Genomic DNA, 20,681 nt, shown 5'->3' with positions numbered 1-20,681 from the left:
TATGGAGGATAGCACTTAATTTAAAGATGCCATGGACCACAAACTGGAGTCTTTCTTAAGAAAAGTCTTTCTTCAAACCAGTGTTTTACTTAAACCAGCAGTTTCTCTCACCTGTGTGGCTGCTACAGGGGCACTCAAGTGTGACTCATTATCCAAAATGGTGGCTGAAAAAGGACTGCTTACCTGATACATTATTTTCTTTCGGAATGATGATGGTCTGTTTCAGTTTTTGGGCAACAGTTATAATGACACATCTACAAACCCTACTTTGTCTTTCCTATCTATATGTTTCATAGTCTCTGTGTTAAACTAAGAGAAAGATGGGAGGGGGAGGGGAATTAAGCTCTTTTATGGGTTCTTGACCTCCTCCTAGTGGCGTGAAATATATCCCATATGTTATGGAGGACTGAGGACCATCATTATTCCGAAATAAAATAATTTATCAGGCAAGCATAAATTTTGTTTTATTGGTTTAATTTTACACTAATATATCTATATTGTAAAGTATTTTATTCCAGCTTTTTAATATATTTTTAAATTATTTTTAAAATAAAATGCATTTTTTCAGCAGCATACCCTACTTTCTGTATATCTAACAAGTGAGTGATCTGTTTATGTTGAAAGGGACACTTTCAGCACCAGAACATGCTGGCACATTCCTCCTATCAAAGTTAATAATTTAGGGTGCAGGGCTGGTTTGGCCTACCAGAATACCAGGATGGCCAGCTACAATTTAAAGGGGTGATGCTGCTGTTGGTTAAGTGATACAGTTGTATCACCTCTTTTCTCCTCTAAACTGTACGTATTAGGGTCATAGAGTATTTCCTTGTAAGTTTAATTTCCTAGACCATGTACCATTTAGTAGCTCTAGTTTGAATGGTCCTAGGGTCTAGTCAAGTCACACTGTGAGAGTTTCTTCACCAGATCACACTATGGATAATCATTTTCACTGTAAAAGGGAGTTAATAATGACATTTTCTTTTATTACAAACTAACATAATTTTTTTTTTTTTGAATCACCTTGAGAAAAAGGGGCCTGTGCAGTCTACATAGTCAACTGAAAATATGGCTGGTCTCCAATTTTAACAGGGCTGCTTTTTATGCCCAGTTAGGGTATAGCACATGCAGAGACCTAATAATAATAACAATAATACAATTAATAATAATAATAATAATAATAATAATAATAAAACGATCATTGCAGTATGTTACCTCTCCCTTCCAGCATTTTAAGTCAGTGAAATGAGTTAAAGGGACACTGAACTCACATTTTTTCTTTTGTGATTCAGATAGAGCATGCAATTTTAAGCAAATTTTTAATGGACTCCTATTATCAATTTTTCTTTGTTCTCTTGCTATCTTTAATTGAAAAAGAAGGCATCAAAGTTTTTTTTGGTTTAGTACACTGGACAGCACTTTTTTATTGGTGGATGAATTTATCCACCAATCAGCAAGAACAACCCAGGTTGTTCACCAAAAATGGGCCGGCATCTAAACACATTCTTGCATTTCAAATAAAGATACCAAGAGAATGAAGAAAATGTGATAATAGGAGTAAATTAGAAAGTTGCTTAAAATTTCATGCTCTGTCTGAATCACAAAAGAAAAAAATTTGGATTCAGTGTCCCTTTAAGAACTGTTTTTTTGTGACAGGAGAAAGGGGTTAAGAACTGTTCTGAGTTTTACTGTCAGAAAAGGTATTACTTGCGGAATAGGAATTAATCACTGCTTCTGGGCAAAAGAGGTTAATCACTACTATGTATGTACTGTGATTACAAAGTCTATTGGTGATTTATACACATACAATAGAGATATTCAGTAGTGAAAGTAGCTCATTCTTCAGTTATGTTACCTTTTTAGCCAACTCATGAGGAGAATGATATACTTTTCCCTAATCTCAGTGATGTACTCAAAACAAAGCAGTGACCAAGTTTTGAATATTTTGCAGGATTGAAGAAACACTGATGTAAAGAGAACTAGTAATATATTCATATATATATATGGAGCACTTACCCACAGGCCCTATCCCATAATCTCTGTTGACCTTTTTTGTGCTGTGTTGCTGATTTTTAATAAAACTTTGCAACCACATATCAACCACATGTCATATTAATTGGTTCAGATAGAGCATGCACTTTTAACAACATTGTCATTGCACTACAATTACCAGATTTACTTTGCTTTCTTGGAATTCTTTGTTGAAAAGCATATCTAAGTAACTAGGAGCTAGCTGGTAATTGGTGGCTAAACAAATACCTCTTGTTATTGGCTCACCTGTTGTGTTCAGGTTCTCCCAATAGTATATTGCTTCATTGGAGCAGAATTTAATGTGTTTAAACTCTTTGCAGGAGTTGAGCAAATAGTTATATGTAAGCAACTGTGTAATAATAAAGTGCTTTTTTCTAAATAAAGATAAGTTTTGGCACAACTGCACCACACCTAAGGTTAATCTACAAGAACTCTCAGAACTACCTACCTATTTCTATAGATGAAGTATTATCACACATACATACAGCTAAGGGAGGCAAATCACCAGGACCTGCCTTTATTCCGGCCAAACTTTATAAAAGTCTTAAGGACTTAAGGTCTTAGCTAAGCATTACAATCAATATTTTATTGAGAATAAAATGAACTCAAAGTATTTTTCAGCATCTGCAATAACGTTAATACTCATAAAATAATAAAGTGCTTTTTTCCACTTTTATGTCCCTTTAAGCAAAGGCTGCGCATGTACAAAATCATGTAAAAAATATACCTTGGTGATGTGTACTGGATTTTAATAGATGGAAGTCTACCAGGCAGAGGCATAACTACAGAGGTCTCAATGGACCTCTAGGGGCCCATCTGGCCGTGCAATCAGTATGGCATCGCTACATGGTGGTTGGGCTCCACTGTCATCATGTCTGGCCCTTCTATGTGCAAAAACAGTTCACAGTGTAAGGAAAGTGTATTGATTTAGTTTGCCCCCATATTTGTACAGGAAGGAAGTACAAATCCTTTGGTGTGGACTAACCAAGGGGGTAGGATGATTCACAGTTACAGAGAAACAGCTCCTCTTGTGCCTGGTTGGTCAGCTTCTGCTTATTGCAAATATTCCGAAAGGGCGGTATTGAAATGGGAGGCCCCACCATAGGTTCTGACCCAGGAAGGTCTAGTTACACCCCTGCTACCAGGTCTTCACACACCACTGCAGTACTTCAATACAAGGGTCATTAAATAATGTGAGGTTGCAATATAAAATGTTTAATTATGAGTAGTAATACATTTTTGCAGCTTACATGAATTCATTATTTTGCTTGCTTTTGCTGTAAAATAGCTTGCTTTGTATACAAATTGTGCTTCTCTCAGATACCTAGAGGGAATGAAAATCATTTAAAGCTAGACTCGGTTAGACACAACTTAGGGAGATACGAAAAACATACTCACCAGAGTGAAAGTAGTTTTGTAAATGGTTAATAAAACGACAGATTTATTAATTTGTATGTAAATATTGTGCAATTCAGTACGTAATTGCTGATATAAACTATGTATTTATAAAAAAAGATATACTTTACCTTCCCTTTAATTATCTTTTTTTATGAGTGTGTTAAGCTATAAATAAAAAAGAGAAAGTAGTCTGTGGTCTGAGGTGGATTACAGAAATATCCTGGGGCATCTGCTTCTGCCAGTTGGACAGTTCTAGCCTTTATTCTAGTAAAGTTGTATTTTGTGTTCTTATAATGAGGGCCTTGCATTAAATAGCACAAACACTGCATGTTAGTATGAATAACATCTATTTATACAAATGTTGCTTTTCTTTCCACATTCAGAACTACTTTGATGGTAAACTGTCACCTCAAGGGAAAATGCCATGGATAGAATATAACAACACAAGAGTGTCTGGTACTGAATTCATTATTGACTTTTTGGAAGATAAACTTGGTGTTGGTTTGAACAAAAACCTTAATCCTCATGAGAGAGCAGTTTCCAGAGCAGTGACAAAAATGGTTGAAGAGCACTTTTACTGGTAAGTTCACCGTAAGAAATCATTTGTGGTGAAATTATTTACATCACTTGACGAAATTACTGTAAATGCTGATTGGAAAACCAGACTAAAGGTGCTGGGTCTTGCTGCTAGCCTTATATTAATCATTATGTTGTGTATGTCTTAAAGGTAATGGGTACATAGATTAAAGAGACATCAAACCCAATTGTTTTTCTTTTGTGATTTAGTTTATATAGTTTTAAACAACTTTCCAGTTTACTTCTTCAAATTTGCTCCATTCTCTTATTATCGTATGTTCAAGAAGCAACTATGCACTATTGGGAACTAGGGGCAAGATTACATATGAGGCGTTGCCCGCAAAAGCCGGTGACGGCGGTCTTTAGTCCAGTTTTGCTATCACATATAAGGCGCCACATATAAATGCGGCGCGTATATTTCACCCGTTGCCCGCTAATTTTACTCCCATAAGCTAACATAGAACCGCGTCGCAAATCAGTATCACATATTCAGCGCAAGGACTAACGCAGCGAAAATGGAGAAATTTTACTCCATTTTCACCTCACCACACATAAGCAGGCGCAGTAAGCCTTATATTGAAAATGTGAGCACCGTAACTCCCTGAAAATATTAACTAACACCTAAAGCATGCACAATATCTATCTACCTGTCAACCACCACCGCAATAACTAATAAAGTATATTACCCCTAATCCGCCATTCAACTACATCGCAATAAACCTAATAAATGTATTAACCCCTAATCCGCCATTCACCCACATCGCAATAAAGCTAATAAATATATTAACCCCTAATACGCCATACACCCACATTGCAATAAAGCTAATAAATGTATTAACCCCTAATCCGCTATTCACACACATCGCAATAAACCTAATATTTTGATAGGGCTATTAGATTAGGTGTAATTAGTTTAAATATTTGATAATTTCTTTTTTATTTTGTGTAATTTAGTGTTTATTGTTTTTTTGTAATTTAGTTTAATTGTATTTAATTAATGTAATTTATTTAATTTTAGTGTAATGTTAGGTGTTAATGTAACTCGGAATAGGTTTTATTTTACAGGTACATTTGTATTTATTTTAACTAGATAGTTAGTCAATAGTTAATAACTATTTACTTTTTAGTCTACATAGTTAAAATAAATACAAATTTAGCTGTGAAATACAAATTAAACCTAAGATAGCTACAATGTAACTATTAGTTATATTGTAGCTAGCTTAGGGTTTATTTTACAGATAAGTATTTAGTTTTAAATAGGAATTAGTTAGGTAATGATAGTAAGTTTTGTTTAGATTTATTTTAATTATATTAAAGTTAGGGTTAGACTTAGGGTTAGGTTTAGGGGTTAATATATTTATTTAGTGTTAGTGATGTGGGAGGCCAGAGGTTTAGGGGTTAATAACCATAATGTAGGTGGCAGCAATGTTAGGGGCGGCAGATTAAGGGTTAATAAGTGTAATGTAGGTGTCGCGATGTCAGGGGCAGCAGATTAGGGGTGTTTAGACTCGGGGTTTATGTTAGGGTGTTAGGTTTAAACATACATTTTCTTTCCCCATAGGAATCAATGGGGCTGTGTTATGGAGCTTTATGCTCCGTTATTGCAGGTTGTCATGGATACCAGACGGCTAAGGCTACCCCCAACTCCCCCTACAACCTCACCCCTGTTGTGTCTCAGTTATTTTCGGCTCCTCAGAGCAACCACAATCTCTGGAAGCTTTTGTTTGCTTGTTTTGTGAAGAGCTGGTGTATGACCAGGAAAACCCTCCTAGGCTGGCCGGGCCCCTGGAACTGCCGGTCGGCCGCCTCACAACGGACACCCGCCTAACTCCTCTCAGGCTGGCCAAACTCTTGGAACTCCCGGTCAGCCACAGGACAGCAGGACACCGTTAACTTTACCCCTGGTCGCTCCAGCAGCCCTTTGCCCCAGAGCTCTGCTCTTTTGGGGTTTGGTAGCCCCTAGGGAGGACAAGAGCCGTGGCAATTATCAGAGGGGAGCTCCTTTGGGAACTGGGGTTTTTGGAGACCCCTAACCCCATAACTTCAATGGACTGTAACTCCGGTCCCCAGTAATGAATCATGCTGATTTTTAGACTGTGGCATCTGGGGACCAAGAGCCGAAACCGCCACCCCTAGGTATTGGTATTATGTGAGACTGTGGCTCCTATGGAGGTGCCGGGCTGTCTGGAGGGGCGGGAATGGCGGGAAAACTGTGGCATTTTCTTCTGTTCTTATCAAGATGAGCTGTCTGTATAAAAGGAGTGTGTGTTTTAAATAAAATCTGTTCCTGTTTCACCTGAATGCTAGTCTGTCTAGTTATTTGGGTGGGCTCCTGCTCGAATCACTTTCCTGAGCTACATAGCAGCCTGTTCCAGGCAGAGGAAGGACCCTCTGGCAGAGCTACCTAGTCTGGGTAGCGGGAGTCTGCCACAGGGTGGGACCCTGAATACTGGTGCTTTTGGGCATCAGGGGTGGCTACAGGCTGTGGTCACTTGCAGGCTACATAGCTGCAGTCGGCAGGGAAGAAGCAGGACCCGTTTGGTGGAGCTTCCCAGTCGGGGTATCCGGGGTATCCGTCACACAGGTGTTATGCTTTTTTTAGCCGGCTCTCCCCATTGATGTCTATGGGGAAATCGTGCACGAGCACGTAAAACCAGCTCAAAGCAGTGCTGATATTTGTGTGCGGTATGGAGCTCAACGCAACCATATTGCCCGCTAACGCAGGTTTTTGGAAAACCTGTAATAACAGCACTTTTAAAGGTGAATGGTGGAAATAACTTGCAAGTTATTACCGAGCCGCTCATAACGCAAAATTCGTAATCTGGCTGAGTGATTTTTATACTCATAGAAATATTGTCAGAATATAACAAAATATTAAAACAATAGCCACATAATTGAGCTGAAGAAATCAGATCAGCCTTTAACAACAAACACACTTATCTTTTTGTAGAAATATGTTCAAGCAGCTTAGTTTCTATGGTAACTTCTGAGGCAGGTTCAGTTTGAGACATAGTTGCAAAAAAACGAAAAATAAAAAAATATATAAATAGTTTGCAATTTTATATCTATGCTCCTATATAAAGCAGGCTTGAGAGAGTGGGAAACAGTGCTAATATATAAAAAAAGCACTGAAAAAAAGCAATTGAAATAAGCAGTGATATAACAAGTGCTGCATATAGCTTTTAACAAAAAAATGAAAACACAGGGTGATTTGGAAAGACATGATTTTTTTTTTTAAGACATGCCCATACATGCCAAGAGATGCTAAGACATACTAAGATATGTTTCAGACTCGAACAAACCTGTTGTGCAGCTATAATATATAAGGAGCACTAAATAATTGACTTAAGGCATATATAAACAATATATAACAACTTTACTTAAAAAGTGCCTAATCCATAGCTGAGAGTGTTTTTGTTAAAAAATATTAATTTTCATACTTACCTTTAAGACACCCATCCACATATAGCAGACAGCCAAACCAGTACTGAAACATATCAGCAGAGGTAATAGTACAAGAGTATAATGTCGATCTATTAAGGGAGGCCACAGATGAATCACTGCAACCAATTTACAGAAAGCCTTATAAAAAGCTTTCCCATAGGCGAAAGCATGGTATCATCAGGCAATGCTCGCTTCACATTCCTCAGACAAACACTGCACTTAGAGAGGATCTGGGCTTCAATATGCTTAGAAGCACCTTTCACTGAAGAAATCAAGCACATCATGAGGTATGAGTGAGGTGGGAGGTGTATTTATAGGCATTTGAGGTTTGAGAAACCTTGCTCCCTCCTGGTAGGAATGTATATCCCATCAGTAACTAGCTTGAGGACTCTCGCCACCTATATAAAAGATATATATATATATATATATATATATATATATATATATCTATACATATATATATATATTGCTTGGGTGTTTCTTGATCTGCGCTGTGTACGTTGCAAGTGGTTATTTTGCTCTAAATAGTTCCTCCTGATATATTTCAATGGCAGCTAGTTTCTGAATATTCCCCTATCATCAAATGGAATGTGAAGGAAAAAGGTATGGAGTTGAGTTTCAGAGTTCAGCGCACATAGAATGGAGAAAAACAAAAACAAAACCAAAGTATGGTGCAGTATGTCAGTACTAGGCAATCAAAAACTAAAAGTGAGATTTAAATGTGCTCACCTTGTTTAACCTCAAACATGTGAGGTATGTTGGAATCATGGAAGGGATGTAATCCCTATCTGTGGTAAAGATGTTTCCAGCTGGTATGCAGAAACTTTTAGCAGGTGGAAATCTTGATATCCCTGGAGTAGAAATATGTTGGTATTTCAGACAAACTTCTCCTCTCTGGAGTTAGGTAGAGACACTTTAATTCTTTTTGCTGGATTTCTTTTCTTGTTGCTGTTTATTTCTTTTCCCCTTCTTTATACTTGAAAGGCTTCTCCTCTCTGGAGTATGGTATAAACTTTATGTATGCAAACCAATTAGTGCTCAGTTTACATACTATGAGATCAATTGTGGATATTAATTGCAGCACTCATGAGATGTGTATAAATGATGCTTGCAAGGACACAAAGTGAAATTTAAAATAAAAACACTTTTATTTTCCAATGTCCAATAAAAAATGATAAACAGAAATCCTCTTTAATAATAGTCCAGATCAGGGACAGAAATAGGTGAGCAGATGAAATATAGTATATTTCTTTAAATCCAGTAGTGAGTTTTTTTTATCAGGGCTGGTGCAAAAACAGCTAGCTGATAAAAGTTAGTGATATTGTGGTATAGGATGCTGTAAGTACAGCTGAAAGTAAATTCCTTGTGGTGGTTTTGAGCTCTGAAAACTCCCAGAGTTCAGGTGGATAAGTTGGTGTTTATGATGGAAAACCGTGATAAATAGTTACATGTACTGCTGTAAATACAGCTAGATGATGATTCCTTGAGGTTTTTTGAGCTCTAGATAGCTCACAATACGTCAGAAGTGGGCGTGACATCACTTCCTGTCCAGGGAGACCAAGCTTCAAACACTTCAGCAACGGACCCTGTCACTGACAGGCTTAAGAATCCACATCCATCCAGATATTGTGAGCTATCTAGAGCTCAAAAAACCAAAAGGAATCATCATCTAGCTGTATTTACAGCAGTTCATGTAACTATTTATTACGGTTTTCCATCATAAACACCAACTTATCCACCTGAACTCTGAGAGCTTTTCAGAGCTCAAAACCACCACAAGGAATTTACTTTCAGCTGTACTTACAGCATTTAAATCTCACTTTTAGTTTTTGATTGCCTAGTACTGACATACTGCACCATAATTTGTTTTTGTTTTTCTCCATTCTATGTGCGCTGAACTCAAAAAACTCAACTCTCTCTCTCTCTCTTTATATATATGTAAAAGTAAATAAGAGACTTTTTTGAAGCACAGTGCTTGTAGGGACAGGCAACTGTGCTGGAGGCGCACAATTGTGTAGGTAATGGAGAGAAGCTGCTGGAATGAACAGTGTAAAAGTGTTCAGAGTTTGCCCTTTAAATTCTGGACACTGGATAAGTATTAGATAAGAAAGATAGTGTAAATTCTACAGCGCTACTCTCTGTGGGTATATACACAATTTAGTAGACCAGTTTGTATACGCCCAATAATGCCTACAGAAGTACAGTATTACAAATGCAGCCTATGCACACAAATTGAGATGCACAGACTTATATACGGTTTCATGGGAGGTGTATAATTAATGTCCATACAATCTCTGCGTTATACCGCAATTATTATATAGCAGTATTTTAGGAACCAATGATTGACAACAGCAAAGACACTTCTAATGGCGAGTCCTTAAGCGGTCTCTCAGTTCACTTACTTCTGTGTCCTCAATCGTATGAGGTAAGTGATGAGTGGTATAGACAGGTCCCAAATGGAACGAGATTCCTTCCGTTTTAGCCAATTTATTTTCCTCAGGCTCACTTCAGCGTTACCCTTCCTTCTCTTTTCCCCCTCTTATATACGATTAGCCCCTCTTATATATGATTAGCCCTCTTATATACGATTAGCCAGATCCAACACCCAGGTAGCCTGGGTGTTGGATCTGGCTGTTCCCAAAAACAATGTATATTGCCTGGTTCTACTGTGGTGTCCCGCGGGCACTGAGTTCCAGCTGAACTTTTACTGATATTTTTATACGCTGTATCTATACCTCATATGTTTGAGGACAGACTTGTGAGTACCACTTTTTATTTGTAATAAATTATACACTGATTGTACGGTATCACACTATGTTTGGTCCCCTTCTTTATCCCTAAAATATACATACTGGAGTTCCTGTGACAAGCGGGCTAATCGTATATAAGAGGGGGAAAAGAGAAGGAAGGGTAACGCTGAAGTGAGCCTGAGGAAAAGAAATTGGCTAAAACGGAAGGAATCTTGTTCCATTTGGGACCTGTCTATACCACTCATCACTTACCTCATACGATTGAGGACACAGAAGTAAGTGAACTGAGAGACCGCTTAAGGACTCACCATTAGAAGTTTCTTTGCTGTTGTCAATCATTGGTTCCTAAAATACTGCTATATAATAATTGCGGTATAACGCAGAGATTGTATGGACATTATACACCTCCCACGAAACCGTATATAAGTCTGTGTATCTCAATTTGTGTGCATAGGCTGCATTTGTAATACTGTACTTCTGTAGGCATTATTGGGCTTATACAAACTGGTCTACTAAATTGTGTATTTACCCACAGAGAGTAGCGCTGTAGAATTTATATATAGTTTTCATTTGAGAAATTGTTATTGCTTAAATGGGCATTGAAATTTAAGTTTTTCTATCATCCTTAAGAAATAGCAGCATTTTAACATTGATTTTTTTGTGTGTGAAGTCAACACTGTTTAAAATTAAACTGCAACTAATAGAGTAGCATCTGTTGTGTACTTTGTGCTAGTGGCCATTGTACCTATCAACTAACTAGGGAGTGTGTATCAGTCAATAAGCATTAGTTGCAAGCACATATTTTCCAACAAGCATTTGCAGGAAGTGAGCATATGATACTATTTGATGGGTATCCGCTGAACATTTTTTTGGGGTGGGATACACACACATTTATCAAAATTATCTTCCCTTTAGTTCACATACAACTGTACACCATAATTATATGAACTTGCACAAAATAACCAAGATAAATTATCAGTTACTTTAACAAATTATGGTCATACTTTGTATATTTATGTGTATCTTGTACACATTACATTGCACTTTGTATTTGCTTTACAATTAACAGCTTCAGAAAGTGGGAGGGACAGGGTAATTCCTTGGGCTGAACAGGGGAGTTCACAGGGTATGTCTCAAGCTCTCTCCCAATTCTCATGGTCTCTCTGATTTTTCTTGCCAGCTGTATGTAGGCATAGTTTGCACAAAATTCACAATACACTTATTTAACTGAGAGAAAAGTAATACATACTAAACTATAGGCAAAAGCAAGTTAAATTGTAGTGAAAACATTTCAGTTTAATTCATGTGTTCTCCTATTGACTCCAATCTTCCCTGTGAAATTCTGTACCCTAGAGAACATCATTACTTTCTATGGAAGGCATTTTTCATTTCTCTCTGGAACTTCCAGGTTCTGTCATTTTCCTTATAAAATTCATTGAGTTAAAGCCCTTGTTAATTCTGCAATATAATTTATCTCAAATCTTTAATCATCAGGCTCATAGAAAGTTATGAAGCTGGGAAACTGAAGTTGTCAGTGCAATACAATTTCTAAAAGATGCACATAAATATTCAAAGTATGACCCTAATTTGTAAAATCACAAAAACCACATCACCAATATTTCGCTATGATCAGAACAAAATACCTACCAAGGAGCAGGCACATAAATATGGTCATTATCCCCACTGTTGCATGAGACATGAATAAAAAGATTACTCAAAAAAATGCATATTAATTACTATTAAGATTCCACTACTTAGAGAACCAAAGAAAGGGTGGCCACTGTTTGCTCTTTCATGTGTCAATGCAACCATAATTAAAGGGACACTAAACCCAAACATTTTATTTCACGATTCAGGTAGAGAATATAATTTTAAACAACATTCCAATTTACTTCTATTATAGAATTTGCTTCATTCTTTAGATATTCTTAGCTGAAGAAAAAGTAATGCACATGGGTGAGCCAATCACATGAGGCATCTATGTCCAGCCACCAATTAGAAGCTACTAAGCCTACCTAGATATACTTTTCAGCAAAGGATATCAAGAGAATAAAGCAAAATAGATAATAGAAGTAAATTAGAAAGTTGTTTAAAATCACATGTTCTTTCTAAATCACGAAAGAAAAAATGTGGGTTTCATGTCCCTTTAAACATTCTGGGTATTACTGTGTAAGCCTTAACAAACAACTAAAAATAGAAACATACAATTTAATCAGAACTGTTTGCTTCCAATTATACATTTTTTTTTTTTGAAAAGTTTTCTTTATTGATATAAATCAAAACAATAACAGTTGTAATACGATAATACATTTCAAGTCTCAGCTGCTACACAAACAATACATCATCAATATAATTCTATTAATTCAAGTATGGATAGACTTAGGCCTAGATTTGGAGTTTGGCGTTAGCCGTGAAAACCAGCGTTAGAGGCTCCTAACGCTGGTTTTAGGCTAACTCTGGTATTTGGATTCACTCAAAAAAGGGTCTAATGCTCACTTTTCAGCCGCAACTTTTCCATACCGCAGATCCCCTTACGTAAATTGCGTATCCTATCTTTTCAATGGGATTTTTCTAACTCCGGTATTTAGAGTCGTGGCTGAAGTGAGCGTTAGAACTCTAACGACAAAACTCCAGCCGCAGGAAAAAAGTCAGAAGTTAAGAGCTTTCTGGGCTAACGCCGGTTCATAAAGCTCTTAACTACTGTACTCTAAAGTACACTAACACCCATAAACTACCTATGTACCCCTAAACCGAGGTCCCCCCACATCGCCGACACTCGATTAAATTTTTTTAACCCCTAATCTGCCGAACGCCAACTACGTTATCCTTATGTACCCCTAATCTGCTGCCCCTAACACTGCCGACCCCTATATTATATTTAGTAACCCCTAACCTGCCCCCCACAATGTCGCCGCCAGCTACCTACACTTATTAACCCCTAATCTGCCGACCGCAAAGCGCCGCCACCTACGTTATCCTTATGTACCCCTAATCTGCTGCCCCTAACACCGCCGACCCCTATATTATATTTATTAACCCCTAATCTGCCCCCCACAACGTCTCCCCCACCTGCCTACACTTATTAACCCCTAATCTGCCGAGCGGACCTGAGCGCTACTATAATAAAGTTATTAACCCCTAATCCGCCTCACTAACCCTATAATAAATAGTATTAACCCCTAATCTGCCCTCCCTAACATCGCCGACACCTAACTTCAATTATTAACCCCTAATCTGCCGACCGGAGCTCACCGCTATTCTAATAAATGTATTAACCCCTAAAGCTAAGTCTAACCCTAACACTAACACCCCCCTAAGTTAAATATAATTTACATCTAACGAAATTAATTAACTCTTATTAAATAAATTATTCCTATTTAAAGCTAAATACTTACCTGTAAAATAAATCCTAATATAGCTACAATATAAATTATAATTACATTGTAGCTATTTTAGGATTAATTTTTATTTTACAGGCAACTTTGTAATTATTTTAACCAGGTACAATAGCTATTAAATAGTTAAGAACTATTTAATAGTTACCTAGTTAAAATAATTACAAAATTACCTGTCAAATAAATCCTAACCTAAGTTACAATTAAACCTAACACTATACTATCATTAAATTAATTAAATAAAATACCTACAATTACCTACAATTAAACCTAACACTACACTATCAATACATTAATTAAATACAAAACCTACAAATAACTACAATGAAATAAACTAACTAAAGTACAAAAAATAAAAAAGAACTAAGTTACAAAAAATAAAAAAATATCTACAAACATAAGAAAAATATTACAACAATTTTAAACTAATTACACCTACTCTAAGCCCCCTAATAAAACAACAAAGCCCCCCAAAATAAAAAATGCCCTACCCTATTCTAAATTACTAAAGTTAAAAGCTCTTTTACCTTACCAGCCCTGAACAGGGCCCTTTGCGGGGCATGCCCCAAGAAGTTCAGCTCTTTTGCCTGTAAAAAAAACATACAATACCCCCCCCAACATTACAACCCACCACCCACATACCCCTAATCTAACCCAAACCCCCCTTAAATAAACCTAACACTAAGCCCCTGAAGATCTTCCTACCTTGTCTTCACCATACCAAGTTCACCGATCGGTCCTGAAGAGCTCCTCCGATGTCCTGATCCAAGCCCAAGCGGGGGGCTGAAGATGTCCATGATCCGGTAGAAGTCTTCATCCAAGCGGGGCAGAAGAGGTCTTCCATCCGATTGAAGTCTTCATCCAAGCGGGGCAGAAGAGGTCTTCCATCCGATTGAAGTCTTCATCCAGGCGGCATCTTCTATCGGAACAGCCAATAGAATGCGAGCTCAATCTGATTGGCTGATTGGATCAGCCAATCGGATTGAACTTGATTCTGATTGGCTGATTCCATCAGCCATTCAGAATATTCCTACCTTAATTCCGATTGGCTGATAGAATCCTATCAGCCAATCGGAATTCGAGGGACGCCATCTTGGATGACGTCATTTAAAGGAACCGTCATTCGTCGTTCAGTCGTCGGCCAGGATGGATGTTCCGCGTCGGAGGTCTTCAGGATGCTGCCGCTCCGTTCCAGATGGATGTCGATAGAAGATGCCGCCTGGATGAAGACTTCAATGGGATCGAAGACCTCTTCTGCCCCACTTGGATGAAGACTTCTACCGGATCATGGACATCTTCAGCCCCCCGCTTGGGCTTGGATCAGGACATCGGAGGAGCTCTTCAGGACCGATCAGTGAACCTGGTATGGTGAAGACAAGGTAGGAAGATCTTCAGGGGCTTAGTGTTAGGTTTATTTAAGGGGGGTTTGGGTTAGATTAGGGGTATGTGGGTGGTGGGTTGTAATGTTGGGGGGGGGGTATTGTATGTTTTTTTTACAGGCAAAAGAGCTGAACTTCTTGGGGCATGCCCCGCAAAGGGCCCTGTTCAGGGCTGGTAAGGTAAAAGAGCTTTTAACTTTAGTAATTTAGAATAGGGTAGGGCATTTTTTATTTTGGGGGGCTTTGTTGTTTTATTAGGGGGCTTAGATTAGGTGTAATTAGTTTAAAATTGTTGTAATATTTTTCTTATGTTTGTAGATATTTTTTTATTTTTTGTAACTTAGTTCTTTTTTATTTTTTGTACTTTAGTTAGTTTATTTCATTGTAGTTATTTGTAGATATTGTATTTAATTAATGTATTGATAGTGTAGTGTTAGGTTTAATTGTAGGTAATTGTAGGTATTTTAGTTAATTAATTTAATGATAGTATAGTGTTAGGTTTAATTGTAACTTAGGTTAGGATTTATTTGACAGGTAATTTTGTAATTATTTTAACTAGGTAACTATTAAATAGTTCTTAACTATTTAATAGCTATTGTACCTGGTTAAAATAATTACAAAGTTGCCTGTAAAATAAATATTAATCCTAAAATAGCTACAATGTAATTATAATTTATATTGTAGCTATATTAGGATTTATTTTACAGGTAAGTATTTAGCTTTAAATAGGAATAATTTATTTAATAAGAGTTAATTAATTTTGTTAGATGTAAATTATATTTAACTTAGGGGGGTGTTAGTGTTAGGGTTAGACTTAGCTTTAGGGGTTAATACATTTATTAGAATAGCGGTGAGCTCCGGTCGGCAGATTAGGGGTTAATAATTGAAGTTAGGTGTCGGCGATGTTAGGGAGGGCAGATTAGGGGTTAATACTATTTATTATAGGGTTAGTGAGGCGGATTAGGGGTTAATAACTTTATTATAGTAGCGCTCAGGTCCGCTCGGCAGATTAGGGGTTAATAAGTGTAGGCAGGTGGAGGCGACGTTGTGGGGGGCAGATTAGGGGTTAATAAATATAATATAGGGGTCGGCGATGTTAGGGCAGCAGATTAGGGGTACATAGGGATAATGTAAGTAACGACGGTGTCTGGAGCGGTAGATTAGGGGTTAATAATAATATGCAGGGGTCAGCGATAGCGGGGGCGGCAGAATAGGGGTTAATAAGTGTAAGGTTAGGGGTGTTTAGACTCGGGGTACATGTTAGAGTGTTAGGTGCAGACGTAGGAAGTGTTTACGCATAGCAAACAATGGGGCTGCGTTAGGAGCTGAACGCGGCTTTTTTGTAGGTGTTAGGTTTTTTTTCAGCTCAAACAGCCCCATTGTTTTCTATGGGGGAATCGTGCACGAGCACGTTTTTGAGGCTGGCCGCTTGCGTAAGCAACTCTGGTATCGAGAGTTGAAGCTGCGTTAAATATGCTCTACGCTCCTTTTTTGGAGCCTAACGCAGCCTTTATGTGGACTCTCAATACCAGAGTTATTTTTATGGTGCGGCCAGAAAAAAGCCGGCGTTAGCTACGCTGGTCCTTACCGACAAAACTCTAAATCTAGCCGATACAGAGTTAGTATTTTTAAATAGTTCAATGTCAAAGGCATCATGAGCTCATTGCTTTTTCAGCATACAAGTATTCTTCCCATATAAACACAATAGCATAATATTCTTCCAATTTATGCACCAAACCATAATGGTACTTCTCCAAGGATAATGTTAAAGTTATGGAGTTTATCCATTCCTCTCTAGATGGAATATCTACACTTTTCCATCGTCTTGGAATTAACTGCTTAGCACAGTTTAGCATTATATTCAGTATTACAGCTCTAAACCTACATCTTTCCAATTATACATTTATAAGAGAGTGATAATATTGCTTATGTCTAATAATAACATCTCTTGCTGATATCATCTACAGTTGCCAAAAATATGCAAGAAGGAGATCAAACTTGGTTAAATATTTGTGTTAACACAAAAACTAGTGAAGGTAGAATATATAAAACTGAAATGTTTGTGTTCTTGCAGGACATTAGCATATTGCCAGTGGGTGGACAATCTACATGAGACCCAGAAAATGCTGTCTATTAATGGACCCCTTAGTGATTTACTGAAATGGATTCTATGCCACCTTACAAAAGGCATAGTGAAACGAGAAATGTACGGGCAAGGCATCGGGCGCTTCTCTGAAGAAGAAATTTACACGCTGATGGAGAAAGATATGAGATCTCTAGCTGGGTTACTAGGTAAAGTACAACACATTACAGTACATCGCTTTACCTATTTATAATATAAAGCCCATGGCCACTTCAGTCGCAGCTTCATATTGTATTGGAAACAAAGCTAATAAAAGTTAATATTCTGCATTTGTTACTATTATTATTATTATTATTTGTTAACATTGTCCCAGAACAATACCCCCATAATGGCAAACAGAGTCTCTCCAGATGACTCCCCACCAAAACCTCAACTATGGCCCCTCTGCCAGTAACAAACACTCACATGATACCCCCACATGCAACCCCACTAATTCTATCTGTGCCTTTGTGAAACCATTAATACAGAACCAGTAACATCTATCACTTCTCCCAATGCTTCTTAAAAAACAAAAATGTACTTTATTTAAAAATATGTCCTAAAACATATTTATGGCCATCAGCCAAAGAGCCCCCTTGACTGTAGCTCACTGCACGCTGAGTCTCCTCTACCCACCTGAAAGTATCTGAATGATGGTCAGGATCACTGTTAAAATGGAACATGTACATTCTTTGAATAGATGTTTGGGTGGTTGAGTGGAAGGTCTGCTGGTTTATAGGGGTATGTCACTGGGGCAGGATCACAGCTAGGGTGTATATTAGTAGGGTTATGTCTTAGCAGCTATTAGTAGGGTTATGTCTTAGCAGCTATTAGTAGGGTTATGTCTTAGCAGCTATTAGTAGGGTTATGTCTTAGCAGCTATTAGTAGGGTTATGTCTTAGCAGCTATTAGTAGGGTTATGTCTTAGCAGCTATTAGTAGGGTTATGTCTTAGCAGCTATTAGTAGGGTTATGTCTTAGCAGCTATTAGTAGGGTTATGTCTTAGCAGCTATTAGTAGGGTTATGTCTTAGCAGCTATTAGTAGGGTTATGTCTTAGCAGCTATTAGTAGGGTTATGTCTTAGCAGCTATTAGTAGGGTTATGTCTTAGCAGCTTCTGTAGAAAGTGATTGCTGTTTCTATTAATCAGCAGCTGCTACACAGCTTGAGCTGGTTGCTTTCTTCAGCAGCTGACACACAGTTATTGATTGTGACAGGGCTGTTGCTATGCTGCAGTTTTGTTGCTAGCTGCAGTGGCTCACATACGAGCTAGGTCCATGTTACTATATTTTTATGGTTCAGTTAATTGTAAATGCCATAAATATAACTACTACCAATTTTTTTTTTTAGTGTTGATTTATTTAAAGGGACAGTAAAGTCAAAATTAAACTTTAATGAGTTAATGCATGCAAGTTTAAACAACATTAATATATATTCCTGCTATCTAATTGGCTTCATTATTTTGGTATTGCTAGGAGCTTTAATGTACTAAAAGAAGCTAGCTGCTGATTGGTGGCTGCACATATATGGCTTTTGTCATTAACTCACCTAAGGTTTTCAGCTAGCTCCCAGTTGTGTATTACTGCTCCTTCAACAAAGAATACCAAAAGTATGAAGCAAATTTGATAATAGAAGTAAATTGAAAAGTTGTTCAAAATTTATGCTGTGTCTAAATCATGAAATATTTTTTTGGGGTTTCACGACCCTTTAACAAGTCGATTAATGTGTGTTTGTTTAAACATTGTTTTGTTTCAGGTGATAAAAAATACCTCATGGGACCAAAGTTTTCAACCTTAGATGCCACAGTGTTTGGTCATTTGGCTCAAGCAATGTGGACTTTACCAGGGACAAGACCTGAGAGGCTAATTAAAGGTAAAAGAAAAAAGCTGCTAACAAGAAATGGAAAAAGAACAGAGTATAAATCATAATTATTGAGTTGCTAAGAAAATATTCTAGTTTTAAATTAGACATAGGCCTATCAAGCCGTCAACCGCAAATACGCTGGAATTCCGCAGCGTAATTGTGGAGAGCTTGATTCGCCTTATTTATCAAAGGCTACAGACCGGCAAACGTAGAAATTTGTGACATAACATATGATCCGCCGGTCTCAGTCCGACACAGATCGATGCTTACGTCACTACAGATGTTCCGAATGCAAATTCGGCACTGACTACTTTTGCTAGTTATCAAATAACTACCAGGTACGCTCGCAGCTATTCCGGCCCAGCGTACCTGGTTTTCAATCCGCCGCCCTGGAGGTGGCGGATGCCATAGGAATCAATGGGAGTCTGAAAGCAGCGAAAGCTTATGTTCGCTGCTGCCCGATATCCCATTGATTCCTATGGGAGAATAAAAGTTATGTTTACACCTAACACCCTAACATGTACCCCGAGTCTAAACACCCCTAATCTGCCGCCCCCTACACCGCCGCCACCTAAATAAAAGTTATTTACCCCTATCCCGCCGCTCCCGGACCCCGCTGCAACTAAATAAACTTATTAACCCCTAAACTGCCGCTCCCAGAGTCCACCACCACCTACATTATACTTATCAACTCCTAATCTGCCACCCCCTATACCGCCGCCACCTACATAAAGTTATGAACCCCTATCCTGTCGGTCCCGGAGCCCACCGCAACTGACTAAATGTATTAACCCCTAAACCGCCAGCCCCCCACATTGCCATAAACTAAATTAACCTATTAATCCCTAAACCTAACATCCCGTTAACTTTATATTAAATATTAACTCATTCATATCTTGTAATAAATTTAAACTTACCTTTAAAATTAAATTAAACTATATTAAACTACTAATTAACCTACCATAACTGTTATAATAAAATTACATTAAACTATATTAAATTACTAATTAATCTAACCTATTATAATAAAATTGCATTAAACTATATTAAACTATTAATTAACCTACCCTAACTATTATAATAAAATTACATTAAACTAAATTAAATTAATAATTAATCTAACCTAACTTTTATACTAAAATAACATAAAACTACAAATTAAAATAAATATATTATATATTTAAACACCTAACCCTACTCAAATAATTTAATTCTACATTAAAACATTACAAAGTTCCAAAAAACGAACGGCTAGATCACGAGTTTGGCGTCAGCCTTAAAAAGCAGCATTAATGGATCCTAATGCTGCTTTTTAACGCCCGCTGGTATTACGAGTCAGGCAGGTACAGGTGTACCGCTCACTTTTCTTCCGCGACTCGAGGCTACCGCAAATCCCCTTACGTCAATTGCGTATCCTATCTTTTTAATGGGACTTGCCTAACGCCGGTATTACAAGTCTTGGAAGAAGTGAGCGGTAGACCCTCTCCTGTCAAGACTCCTACCGCATTTAAAAGTCAGTAGTTAAGAGTTTTATGGGCTAACGCTGGAACATAAAGCTCTTAACTAAAGTGCTAAAAAGTACACTAAGACCCATAAACTACCTATTAACCCCTAAACCAAGGCAAACACTATAATATTTTTTTTTAACCCCTAATCTGCCGACCGGACATCGCTGCCACCTACATTATACCTATGAACCCCTAATCTGCTGCCCCTAACATCGCCGA

General features: G+C 37.7%; 1 protein-coding gene across 1 annotated transcript in view; it reads left to right on the top strand.

The window, feature by feature from the left end:
* Positions 1–20,681, top strand: part of FAXC (failed axon connections homolog, metaxin like GST domain containing) — a 75,885-nt gene that overhangs the window by 41,696 nt on the left and 13,508 nt on the right. The window contains exons 3-5 of the mRNA XM_053709104.1: positions 3,810–4,006; positions 17,045–17,262; positions 18,847–18,963. Of these exons, the coding sequence (XP_053565079.1) occupies positions 3,810–4,006; positions 17,045–17,262; positions 18,847–18,963 (532 nt within the window). The remainder of the gene's footprint in view (positions 1–3,809; positions 4,007–17,044; positions 17,263–18,846; positions 18,964–20,681) is intronic.

Source organism: Bombina bombina, chromosome 4 (genome assembly GCF_027579735.1).
Source record: "Bombina bombina isolate aBomBom1 chromosome 4, aBomBom1.pri, whole genome shotgun sequence".
NCBI classification, from domain to species: domain Eukaryota; kingdom Metazoa; phylum Chordata; class Amphibia; order Anura; family Bombinatoridae; genus Bombina; species Bombina bombina.
This window is presented reverse-complemented; position numbering and strand designations above follow the sequence as displayed.